Source organism: Sinohyriopsis cumingii, chromosome 17 (genome assembly GCF_028554795.1).
Source record: "Sinohyriopsis cumingii isolate HCF-2022 chromosome 17, ASM2855479v2, whole genome shotgun sequence".
NCBI classification, from domain to species: Eukaryota; Metazoa; Mollusca; class Bivalvia; order Unionida; family Unionidae; genus Sinohyriopsis; species Sinohyriopsis cumingii.
The window spans coordinates 17,436,867-17,451,108 of record NC_142977.1 but is presented as its reverse complement, the minus strand read 5'-3'; the positions used below and the strand labels follow the sequence as shown (position 1 = coordinate 17,451,108).

The following is a 14,242-nucleotide window of genomic DNA, read 5'->3' as shown; positions in this document are numbered from 1 at the left end:
GCTACTCTTTGTACTACTTTCTTCTTTGAGAAAACAGTAAATATTTCCCCAAGTTTTGATAAATTCGGCTTGAATTTTTTCAACATTAGAACTGCACTGCTCCGGTCAAATGTTTGTGTTTGGATTCGAAATGAATCATATTTAGCGTCGACATATTCAGATAAAAAATAAATCATTGTCGCCAGCCAAACAATGGAAACAAAATATTTATATATATTTGTGACAGTTGACCCTAAATGACGTGATGTTCATGTCGTAAGTCCGGTCGTGTCAAAATAGCGAATTTACATTACAATAATGACACATCAATACATCTTAACCTTCTATGTATTTATTAGTTAAATACAGAGACAAATATATGATTTTCATTTATCATAATACAATTATATGATACGTAATTAGAATAAAATAAAGGTACATTAATATATTGAACGAGTTCAGGAGTGCAAGATGTCAAAGACTCGTATACAAATCAATATATGGTTCAACAGACGTAAAGGCCTCAGAGCTAAATGCAGACAGCTCCAGCATCCTCACTATGACTACAAGAATGCCGACCCCATCCACCTTGCTTACAATCTGCCAGGTTTGTCTCGTTTCCATTGCAGTTCACCTTATTGAGCCAGATCGGCCCCGAACCCTCTCCAAATACTCCCTCTATTGCGCCTTGCCCTGAGCTAAAAACAAAAGATGGCCTCTATTACTCCAAAGTTGACGATGATATATATATATATATATATATATATATATATATATATATATATATATATATATATATATATATATATATATATATATATATATATATCGAATATCAAATCAAGGTTATCATAATATTTCATGAAACAGTTTATATTTTGTATGGACCATATGTATTAAATGGACGATGTGCACCATATAAAACATTTCAATGGTCTTAGTGCCAAACGACTTTGGATAAAAAATGAGAGTGGTGTACCTATACCTGAGGAGAAGGATGCTCCCAGTTAAGGAATGTCTTGGAAATTTATTTTTAATTTATATGGTGATCAAGAGCTTTAATCTTACATGGTTTTGTAACAACTGTGAGCAACTGTGGCCAATGACTTAATTAAAATAAGAGGATCAAGTTAGTATTGACAAGTATAACATTTGTAACCAACAGTGTGCATTAAGTCCTGGATAAAATAGTTCCATTCCAGAACAATTCCTATTGCTTCAGTTACAACTGGTTATTGTATTTACTGGTCTAAAGAAATATACGAACGTGAAAAGCTTTAAAACTTCAGTTTAAAATTTAGTCAACTTTTTGTACTAAATGTTTCAGGTCAAACCCTTTGTATCTTTTTATGTTCTTTGTATCATAGAAATATTAAATATAAGATCTGCACCACATAAAACATTTCAAAGGTCTTAGTGCCAAACTACTTAGAATAAGAAATCTGTGTGGTGTAGCTAAACCTGAGGAGAACGATGCTCCCAGTTAAATTTGGTTTTAATTTTTCTCCAGTATTTCGAGAAGTTGATGAAAGTGGATCACATATTTATGGACAACGTACATCGCAGGAAAACGACCAAACTATAAACTGAAAATAGGCTAACGTTAACTTAGATAGAGTCATTTTTAAGCTAAGTTCTATTACATTTAGTCATTCTTAAGAGAGCCTAAAAATGAGTTATTCACTTTTGAAAAGATAATTGTACCTGAATCCAAGCATTCTACAGACAACAGTAGCGTCTTTGTCGTCCCACTCATCATCACACACAGTACCCCACTCTCCAGCGAGAAGAATTTCAACCCGTCCTTCACTTGCTGAACCGTCTCCAACCAATCGTATGTGGGTATCTACATCATGACAAACACGCATATACATATATAATCTAATATAATTTTCTTAATATCAAACGCTATTAATCATATATTTTCAGTTAATGAAAGCACTTTTCCTGTGACCATAAAAAATATTAAAATATTTTATTTATTGTTTCGACCATTTATTAGCGATAAATTATTTTTAGTTTGTTTCTCTTGCCAGTTTTACTGGAGTAACATAATTGTTATATGATATATATATATATATATATATATATATATATATATATATATATATATATATATATATATATATATATATATATACATTACTGCGAACGTCACTAGCCTTTCAGAAATTATGTGGAACTAGTTTCCGTGGAATCTAATAATGGAAGTCCTTACGTTTTCTTGTGAAATGCTTTAAAACTAGTTTTCGGACAATCCAATAATGAAGGTTTTATTAACGCTATACTTCTATGTTCTTCTGTTTTCGTTGGTTTACTATACTTGTATTTGCGTTTTTTATTCTTCCCGTGCGTGATGGGGAATCGTGAGTTGGAGAGTTGACAAGAAAGATTACATACAATTGGACTATTACATCGACACAAGTCATATCGTACGGAAGTTAGAAAATGGTGAAAGTGAATAGGACTCTTTGAAAGTTATCCATGTACTTTTATAAAATCATCAGCTCTGATTACTTGCAATTTTTTTTATTTTCTTATATATTTGCTTAGATCAAAATCTTACGAGCTCATGCTTAAAGAAAAGAGTCAAGGAGCAGCAAAACACAAAGAGTTGAAAACATGTACTTGAAAGGAAATCATACAACGTCTGAGCATAGTTTGTTCTTTATATTTTGCTGCAACTAGTCACGTGGTTCAATAACTGTCTCTGAAGTGTAGCTCATATATTAACTGTAACTCAGAGTTTTATCATTTCAAGGACAGGACAGAATAGGAAGATCAATGTACTTGGTATGTGTCCGCAAATGACTCCAGCATCCTCACTGTGACTACAGGAATATGGCCTCCATCCTCCATGCTTACACTCGAACAGATTTGTCTCATTTCCGAAACAGTTCACCAAGTTCATCAAGATGCGTCCTGAACCTGCACTGAATGTGGCCTCTCTCGTGGCGTGTCCCAAACTAACGACGATGGATATATGTTGATAATTATCGGATTTCATAACCAAATACTACTAATTGGAATAGTAAACATTTTTGGGGACAATGCAGAAATTTAATTTCATAATTTACCGTGGTACAAATTAGGTAAACAAAAGACGCCATACACAAAAACGACATTGGTGTAAAAATTTCAAGTTTTCTGAGCCCTTTTCGTGACTTGATAAAGCGATATAAGTCCGATTAAATTCTTTTACCTGTCCATCATCGACAAAATCATTAAATTTAATAGTAAATAGCTGTGGTATTTGAAAGGTTGCTGTTCTATAACTAGTTTAATTGCCGCTCCTAGGAGGTGAGTCTTCAGAAGTATTTAAAAAATATCTTTTCATCCAAACGCTATGGCAAGTCTTTTTGTTCATGTTTATTGCTGTTGGAACAGGTATTTGGAGACATCATTAGAACAGAACCACTACAATTTATTAATTTTGTCCTGCTATCGAAACCTAACATATATGCCTTAGTTTGTTATTAGCGAGGTATGAAATATATAATAAAAAGAAAGTTTCAACTTAAAAATAAAAACGTAATAAAATTGGATGAGTGAGTTTGAAAGATAATTTCAACATAAAAATACCAGAAAAAAGTAAATAAAATGTTTTGTTGCCGCCGAGTATTTCGAACACGCAATCTTGCTCGGTGATGCTCAACCTCCGGCCGGTGAACGTGTTCCGCCCGGCCATCAGGGCAAATTAAAACATTACAGAAATCTGACCCGTAAACAGTTATTACATTAAAGAAATTAGTTTGCGGCCCTGGATTGGTCTTAAAAATGCAATCTGGCCCTTGACTGAAAAAGTTTGCACATCCTTGACCTAGCATGACACATAGACAAATAAGTAGAATTATCATGTGGGATTTGCCCCTTTTTTCAACTAATCTAGGTTACAGCCGCGTCTATCTACCAAAACATGACAAGAGTGCTGCCCACTATGTGCAACCCATGTTTGTTTAGCATTATTAATCCATGAAGAGGAACCTTCATAGAGGCTTATGATACATATATAGAGCCCAAGAAGAAAAAGGGGGCAAAATAATGCAAATTAACACTATTCATATTATCTACAACCCATGGGTGATCAAAACGCATACACACACATGATGCCTATACTTTATCAATGGCTGGCAATCATTACTCTAGTACATTTTGTTCCCAATCGAGCGGATAATCGTAATTCTTCTGAAACTCCAGTTCGGCTTTAATATCATCCATCATTTTTTAGTTGTTGTTGCTATCCATTTCCTTTTTATTTTCCATGTCGTTATTTTAGAGTGTATTCTACGATTTTTAATAACAAGTGTGAGGAACTGCTATACTATTTGCACGTTTGAGACGTTGTGTGCCCTTTTTCCATATTATTAATTTTCTGTTCTATTTCGCTGTATACCATTATCATTAAAGATATAACATAGCTCATATTTACCGTTTTCAAATCTAGTGCTTCAGCCAACTCTTGAGCATTTGCACTTGCTAATGCGATTACTTCAAGTTTTTATCGAGTTGACACTGGCAGATTATTGGTCCAAATGGTCAGTTTCTATTTGATGCTTAAGATAATTATTACTGATTGTATGCAAGAGTCTAGTAACAACACTCTGACGCATGTCTCCTAAGACAAGTGGCACAACATTATGATCAATGTTAAGGTCCACTGTAAATTTGTCTAACACCACCTCAGTAAATGTCGCAACGTTTTAGCCACGATCAGAATCCATCACTTTATATATTCATTTAATCTTAAACACGACCACAAAAGACTGTTAAATTGTAGTATGCAGAGACGTGCATTTCTTCAAAATGAATTTTATCTTTCGCTATCAGTGATATAGGTGTCGTATATATTAAAGATTTTGGAATACCGGTGTCTGGTTTGTTACGAATTACTACTATTCGTTGACCAGTTTAATTATTTATCAATAGTGTTTCTTGACTCCATCCACTATAGATACATGGCCCTGTTATGATATGAAATTTAGGTTTATTTGGACCACTCGCATCATCAAAAGCAATTAGATCATTTATTATCTTAATATCAGTTTCTGTCTTTTCTTCACTGCTTTGTAATGTGAAATCTGTAAATAAACGTTAGCTATTTAACCGTAGCCTAAGCAACAGTAATGTTCGAGAAACGCAACCGACATACCAGTATGTCCGGATATCCTGTTTTTATCGACTTCAACCAGGCTTCGCGCAACAATGTATTGAGCGTGACAGTATTATCTTGAATATCAACATCAGACGTTTAAAATTTGTCAGTTTAATCTTAAATTCACAAGCTTATCTCGACCAACACCAACAACGGCACGACTATGTCAACTCCACTTTTGTGGGAAACCAGCTACTAATCCACGTCGAGCTGAGTAACGTCCGTAAATGCTAATTAACATTTGAAGCATATTAAACGTACTTTACATGTGAAATCAATAAATGCTTGCTGTGTCGATTAAGACACCAGTGCTTACAATGCTTTAAAACCAAGATAACAATAACAATAATAATGAGGACTTTGTATAGCTCCTAATCTTTAGAAGCTCTAAGCGCTTTATATTATTAGACAACACCTAAGACATCAAAAGCAACATATATAATGACATGATCACAAATACGAACACCATGAAATTAAAAAACATAAAACATGATGAAAATATTTAAGAAATGAAACATTATTAGGTCTTTAAGTTTGTTCTTGCAGTACAAAATGTGAGTTTTAAGAGCACTATTGAATGAGATCACTGTGTCTTTATGTCTAAGTTAAGCGGGCAATTCATTCCACGTTGCTTAGCCCTGGTATGCAAAAGAACGTTGTCTATATGACTTCATTTTCATCGTGGGAATAATAATGATTATTCGATTGTTAGAAGAATAGCGTAAGTATCTCGGTGGTGTGTACGCATAGGTGATCTCGGATAGGTATGTTAGACTGGAGTTCGTCAGTGAAACGTAGCACGGAGAACAAATTTTGTGTTTGATTGGATAGCCAGTGTAGGGTACATAGCGAAAGGGGGGTTCTCTGATCTTGGTACTCTAAGGATGATCCGAGCAGCTGTGTTTTGAACATTTTGAAGTTTCTGGAGTAGATATTGAGACGAACCAGAAAGAATCGAGTTACAATAATCCAGTCTTGAAAGTACTAATGAACACACGTGTTTAAGTGGCATCATCTGAAAGATATTTGAGAATGGAGCTGATGCGTCTTAGCTCAAGAAATGCAGTATTGCATATGTTCATGACACGTTGGTGCAGTACCAGAGTACTGTCCAGAGTAACATCTAGGTTTTGTTCTGACTGTGAATGTAATGTTGGTGTTGCAGATATTTATTGTTTGAGGTAAAGGATGTGAATGGAAAAGTTTTTGTGTTGTAATCATAATGGTATCAGTTTTAATCATCATTCTTCTGCAGCTTATTACATGTCATTCATGATTTCACATCAGAAATGCGCCTCTCTACACCTTCGATGGTAGCATCAACTTAAGTTGGGTGGCTAGATTTATATATTTGGTTTTCATCAGCGTACAATTGGTGAGACACTGGATGATGATCTATGACACTTGAAAGCGGCTGAGTATGTACAATAAAGAGAACAGGTCCAAGAACAATCCCCTGTGGAACACCAGAACATAGATCAACTGGGCTGGAGTGTATTCCATTTGCGGTCACAATTTGTGTCCTGTTGACCAAGTAGGACTTGAACCACAGTAAGATTTTATCATGAATGCCAAATACATGCTAGAGACGTAATATAACATGGTCTATTGTGTCAAATACTGCAGACAAATCACGGAACGTTACGATTGTAATCTTTCCGCTATCAAAAGCAGAGAGGTCAATGACTACTTTCAGAAGAGTAGTTTCAGTACTGTGGCAAGGATGATATGCAGATTGTACATTGGAAAAAAGTATTTTTGATTTCAGATGAGATACAAGCTGGGATAGAACAACTTTTTCTAAGATTTTTTTTGTATTTATGGGAGATTGGAAACTGGTCGGTATTTCTTTAAATGATTACGGTCGAGAATTGGTTTCTTCAGCAGAGGCTTTACAATAGCAGTTTTGAAAATTGATGGGAATTCCCCGGATGAGAGAGAGATATATTAATAAGTTTTGTTGGCGAAGGCAATATTGGATCTAAGCACTCAAGCAGCAGCGACGTTGGAATTTTATCAAGTTCACATGAATTTGGTGCACCCTTCACGATTGCACGTACTAAATCCATAGGGACAGGTTCTATACTGTTAATGGTTGCCGCTGAAATTCTGTATTACAACTATATGGTGACTACGAGTCAATTGAGATTGTGTTGTCAAACTTATCTCTAATGGTTTGTACTTTGTCGTGAAAGAAATTTGCAAACAGGTCCGAAAGGTCACCTGGAGAGAAGGTAGTTGGAAGTGGTGTACATTTGTTCCTTGACATTGGCTGTTGGTAATCTCAAAGAGCTCTTTTCATATGGAACTTTCCTCTATCTGTGTACTGTAGTGGGCTGATTTCTCTGCATTGAATATGTTTGTGCCGTTCTTGTGCATATTGGCTTATACAACCGTGTTCGTACTGATTCAAAACTTGCTCAGCATTAACAACTAGTGGTGGGTTAGTTAACGGTGCCGGATTTAGTGTAAGTATTGGTCTCATTATTTCAATTATGTCGGCATTTCGTATATTCCTTAGTTTGTGTATTCTATGCTATTGTGCGATTTGTATACGTTGACACACGTTATGTATCCTTTTATAAACATAAACATTTTCTAATTAAGAAATTCGTCAATAACTTGTGTTAGCTTTAGTATTGAACCAGGATCAGAAAAAGCAATTCCTTTGATTCTATCTATTTGGTTCTTTTATTTCAGCATCAGCATATACAATAATATGTGTCTGTGTGGTCACATTGCTTTGCGATTTGCGTGTTTAGTAATATTCACGAACACATCCACATGACAGGCAGAGATGATTATTTGCTTTGACTCCGAGGTCACATTTAGTACATACCCCAGCTCCTGGACCAGTACGTAGCACTACCTTATATGTTTTACAGTATATATAGTGGCATATTTTGCCGCAGGGTTCATATTTTTCTTTGCATTTGTTGCAACACAATATCATTGAGATATATATGATAAGGTTTATCTAACTGGCCGTAAGCAAAATATGGATAGATCGTCTTTGATCATGAATTAAAATATTACCTGATATTGTTGTAAATAATGCGGCCCATTATCTGAACACCCCATAACAAATAAATACATCAACTCAAGACGAATGTGTCTTAACTTCATTTCGGCCCAAATACTCTCAAATGATCCATCTCTGAGTACTGCGACAACTCACGTACTACCATTTGGAGAATCAATTCCAATGATTCTAAACGTGCTGGGATGTTTGTGGATCACAGATATGACTTTTGGTTTTTGAGATTTAAAAAATGGGTCATAAACGCAAGATACATGATAAGTGGAGGCCATTGATTCTTCCATTCGTCAGCGTTGTAACTCGTTATAATCCTTCAGAACTATTTTTTTACAAAACAAATTCGTGGAGTTTGCCAACAGTAATGCGAAATAGTAAAAAAAAACTCGTCAGATAATTAACTATGCTTATTTCAGGATCCTGATAGTGAAATTCGTTTGCGGCGCAAGATCAAAAATATCTTTCCGGAAGACATCAGCATCAATAACCTAAAATAAGGCATCACTGAGTACAATGTCAACATACTTTCTTCAGACTGACGTACGTACGCAATAATGTCAAAGTCTTTTAAATTTCGCCAGTATAATTGGTTTGTGTATGTTAAACAAAATCAATTACTAATTGTCTCTTATGCTCGGGAGCGATCTCTTCTGTCTTGTGGCATATTAATTTGTAAAACTGTTCAGATTCCATTCCTTAATAAAATGCCGCATCACTGAAATGGCCTTTCAATCATCACATTTTGACATTCACTGTGTCATATTTTTCTAGCTAGAGTCGATTGGCTCCCTACTCAAAAAGAAACATTTTGTCCAAAACGTGAGTTCGAACCAGCGATCCTTTGACCTGAGAATGTAAATGAAACCTACGTATTTAACGCTACGAGATCGTTTTGGAAAACACGTGATGGGCCCCTCCCTTAGCCAATTAATATCGAAAAAATAGGTCATTAATATTTACGCCTCTTGTAATAATAATCACATAGATAAAGTATAGGTCGAATGGATATTTTAATGCTCATTTACTAGAAATATTCAGTTAGTTTTCGATATTAGCAAAACCTGTTCTAACCCGATGCATATTACATCAAAAATACTTAGCTCTGTCTAAATTTAAACGCACTTAAGATCGACCATTTTGATACAATCTAACTCAGTTGTAGATGATGCAATAACACTGCTAGCTTATATAGGCTGTGAAAGTATTGTCCGATCCAGTACTGGCTGCCTGCTACTGATGATTAATGGTACCGTATACAGCCTAAACAAGGCGTAGGCGTGTTGATCATATTTGGGTTGTAGATAGAGTGAGCAGTGTTAATCTGCATCGTTATGACCACCATTTCCTTGTTTGGGCTCTAATATACGTCATAAGCCCTTACTGACCCATGACAGGTCACTTTTATCAATTATTAATGAGAATCATCCTTGCGATGCACACATTATGCAGCACGTTGCCCAATTCATGGCGTACAGAGGCTATGTCAGGAGCCAAAAATGGTAAGAAGAAGGCAAGACCAGCTAATAATACACCTAATATATGTATAATTTCGACTGTCCTATAATTGGCAGCGACCTAGAACGATTTCTCCAATTCTGATTTGTTTCTGAGTTTTATGAGCCATACTAAGACAATTTCGGTGATTTTGATGTAGATAGTACTTACTCTAATATTTAAACACAGTTGGCACATTTTATGGTAAATCTGCGTTGTCGATGTAAAATTTAAAAACGGCTTAAATTTACAATATGTTCAGTTACTCTTGACCATATGTTGTTTGCTGCATTTTGAGGCGCCTTGTTTGGTATCAATGGGGACTTTTAAAGAAAGAACACCACAAATTTCATGCCATTTTGAAATATTTTCGTTTTAGAGATGTCTTAATCAACTTTGATTTTTTTTTACCGACTTCCTGAGAGATTGTAACATATAGGTTCTAATATTCCTTTTTGAAAAACTGCAGTCACATTTTAAGACGGAACGGCATACTTTATGTAAATTCTAAGGTCATGAATGCCAGATATCTCATGTTATCCAATCCTGTTCAGCTCTTTACCTATTAGAGTACTTCTGAAGTTTTCTCTTTTGTGAAACTTCGAAACATTTTGATGAAGATCGGTATCATTTGTTGACACCAAGAGCATACTAGATTTACAAGTTTTTCTGTTAAATCTGGTCATACTTTTAGAACGTTTAGAGAATATGTTCATGTACGTCTCGGTCAAATCATTTGATTGCAACAGCTGTTTCAATTATGTTGATTTGGTAAAATAAATCTTCGCATTTAATGACAGAAGCTAAACTTAATAAACTTGTTTCTTCTGCCTTTTTATAATGTTTCTAGGAAATTTGGTCATTTTCTACTTATCGAATAACTTGCTTTAAAGGTATAAATATGGCGGTCATCATGTAATGCCGATTTGCATTTGTAATGATATTAAAAAGAATCGACAGTGCAATAGTCTTTGTCGAATTATATTCAATAGCTTAAGAATCATTATAATAATTCACTTATCTTATTCAAGTTATCATATGCATTATGTAATAATATCCTAATAAGTTATAAGTTTAAGGGAGAGAGGAACAACGAATGCAAATCTTCACAAACTTTGCACAAAGCACACTGAACGTAGAACAAGTCCACACGTTGACTTGGTCATATATAATATTGCGACGATAATAAAACATGTTCACATCAGGTTAAACTATTGTACAGTTTAAAAGACTAACACAAAAATATAATACCCGATGCCAAACATTCGGCATACAACAGCAGCGTCTTTATCATCCCAACCATCATCACACACAGTGCTCCACTGGTCAGCAAGGAGAAATTCAACTCGTCCTTCATTTGCGGAACTACCTCCCATTAATCGCACATCGAACACTGTTATAGAAAATATACATCCTATATAACTAATGAGTCTTTATAGAATCATATTGTTTTGGTATCTCGTTGAAACGATAATATTTTAGAATTCTACGTTGTTTCGAAGGGAACTATCATGAAATAATTAACTTAAAACGGTTTACTTGCTTGCATTACAATATCAAGTTTTTGGTAACGAAATTCCTCACGCATATAGAGTTGACGATGAAACTATGTTCATTGCCAAAAGTCCTTGCAAGGATCTGTTAATAATGGTAACTGTATTTCCATTTGATATAGCTCATTTTGTCTTTAAGACCTTTTTGTTATGGCCTGTAATATGTTATCCTTTTTGTTTTTTTTCCAAATGTTGAAGGATAAAGATTTTAGATGAATATTATTGAACACTCTTAATTGAATCTTGAAAATATACCCCAAATTAACTTTTCGTAATCGAATATAGTTTCCACGATTATCTTGAACACTTCTAACCTTATGGTTTATGTAGAAAAAGATGCAGGTATTTCGATGAGTGCTAATAATATGTTAGCCTTAACACAAGATAGAGAGGTTGCCACTGATCTTGATCTGGAATATCACGTGCAGATTTCATTTACATGCTTGTTGCTATTTAGGTATTGTCTTGTATATACTCGAAAATATTGGTTAGCGTCGGACGCTTGCAATAAATTTCTTATATAATTGATGCATGTGAGATTTCTTTCCTACTTAGATTCATTATGTTATACACTATAGGCTTGTGATGTATGCAATGCCTTGTTTTTCGTGAGTTGGGAAATATGTTAACCGATGAGAAATAGGGACCAATATCTGTGTTTCACATGTCAGTAAGGCACTGTCTTACATGAAACGAAAACTGTGAAACAACACATGCGAACGCGACCACATTATGTTTTGCTATGCATAACCTAAACCAATATCATAAAATAAATACGCCATATTACTGATCAGTCAATATTTATTCATAATGCGTATGGTATTGTTCATTTTCTCTCGGTGTCGGTATATATATATATATATATATATATATATATATATATATATATATATATATATATATATATATATATATATCACTGATGACACTACTTACCATATGATACCTATTTTATGATATTTAATCGAAAGTTCAGATTTAAGCGAGTTATTTCTTGTAATTGTATGTTATCTTCTGAATGCATCGATTGATAAGACCATTTCCTCCTGAAATTGCTGTTTTGTTTTCCTTTTAAAACTATAAAAATAGCAACGTTCAACAATAAATACGAATTGATTTTGTGTTTGCTTTTCCAGTACAAGATATTTATTTCCCGACTGTTTTTGGAATATATCCTTATGAAACTGAATGGAGCTATCAAAAAGCAACTTGTTAAATGCTTTGACAATACCTAGTATAGATGTCGATTCTATTGACTTGATTGGCTATCGCCTGTCAGAAGAAAACCTTTACTGCTCTTCAAACAAGATAAGAGGTTTTCTTTCTTTAGAAGGGATTAAAATAGGGCTACAGTGATTACAATGTGGTCTCTCTATTGGGACATTTTTATATTATTTAGAGACACTTTCATACTGTACGTTTCGCAATGTACTTCCCCACCATAGATATCTACCATGAAGTCACATATGCACCATGAAGGTCTTTCTTAAAGTCATAAAGACCGACCGACTGACCAAAACCTAAATAAACAGGAGACAGATGATTAATTGGAACTTAAACATGTCTTGTATCTTTTGAAAACACTGTTTTCCAGAGCAACTCACATCAGCAGTTGACTCCATTCAAAATTTGGATAATTTCTTTCATATTTCATCATACATTTTTACAATGATTTAATGTAGTGCGCTCACTTTAAAAGAGGCAAGCAACCCAAATAGCATAAGTTACAAAACGAAGCTAAAAGAAAGAACAATATAAAATGCAAAGATAAGAAAAAAGGAATACTAGGTATGCGTCCGCAGATGACCCCTGCATCCTCCTTATGACTGCAATATTGTCGACCCCATCCACTTTGCTTACAGTCTGCCAGGTTTGTCTCGTTTCCGTTACATTTCACGTTATTGAGCCAGATTGGCCCCTCACCCTCACCAAATATAGCCTCTATTGCGCCTTGTCCTGAGCTAAAAACAATAGTACTTATTGTATCTACATCGATCGAAAAAAAAGATAGCAATCCTTAATTTAACATTTTAGTGTTTACTGGAAGAGATAGCCTTTAAATTCTGAACAAATAAATTAGTTGACGTTTGTTCTCTTTATGACATCATGAAAGTGGAAAATTTAAATCAATTTTTAGCAGTGACTATATTAAATGAATTAAAAATGAGGATTATGTAAGATATATATCTCAGACTTGTGAATTTATCTACCAAAACAACAAATATAATATCAGTTGGTCTATCAACTGTGGTTGAAATATCCTCATGCCACAGTTATTCCCATAATTTATTTTGTTTCTTTTATTTAAAAGGAGTTAATAATTGAAAAACAGTTGGCACATTAGCACATTTTACTGCTGTATCGGCAAATACATTATTGGAATTCATTTTGAATACTACTAAAATGCTTACTTAATAAGCTCTGCTTTTGGACTTGTGATATAATTTTAGGACTATCTGGCATTTAATTCACAATAGTGTAAGTTATTGTACATTTTCACCATGTATTGTTTGGAAACGATTTAATTGTTTTATTTTGTAAAATGTTTCAGACTTCGCTATTTTCGGTTACTTAGTTTAAGACCACGGCATCGTAACAAAAGTAATCCTCGTGTCTGTTCGTTCGTCTTTCCACTCGGCAAAATCTAGTATAGCAGTGTTGAAGGATTGTAAAAAGAACTTGGTAGATATTATCACCAACTTTATATGCTTAATTCTGGAAAATCTTTTCGCTTATGCCAGACCGCTCCGACGTCCTAGTGGTTAGAGCGTCCGTCTCGTAATGGGTAGGCGGCGCGATCGAACCCCATCCATGGCATACCAAAGACTCATAAAAATGATACTTACAGCTCCCTCGCCTGGCGCTCAGCATGAAGAGATTAGTTTTTTGACTGGTCGGGCATGTGTCAGGACAATGTAACTGGGTGGGACATTATGCTACAAGTCTGCAGCATGATGCCCCAGTGCTAGACGCCACTATAACTTGCAGATATCGTAGCGATATGAATGAAACATTGTTAAAGCTACG

The 14,242-nt window shown here is 34.7% G+C and overlaps 1 protein-coding gene across 2 annotated transcripts in view; it reads right to left on the bottom strand.

Moving 5' to 3' along the window:
- Window positions 1-315: 315 nt before the first annotated feature.
- Window positions 316-14,242, bottom strand: part of LOC149777833 (neurotrypsin-like) — a 38,941-nt gene continuing 25,014 nt past the window's right edge. For both annotated transcript variants that reach the window (XM_089938907.1, XM_089938908.1), the window contains exons 5-9: window positions 13,001-13,176; window positions 10,914-11,055; window positions 2,770-2,945; window positions 1,684-1,825; window positions 316-677 (exon numbers count right to left, since the gene is read on the bottom strand). In XM_089938907.1, coding sequence (XP_089795033.1) covers window positions 509-677; window positions 1,684-1,825; window positions 2,770-2,945; window positions 10,914-11,055; window positions 13,001-13,176 — 805 coding nt within the window. In that variant the 3' untranslated portion in view covers window positions 316-508. The remainder of the gene's footprint in view (window positions 678-1,683; window positions 1,826-2,769; window positions 2,946-10,913; window positions 11,056-13,000; window positions 13,177-14,242) is intronic.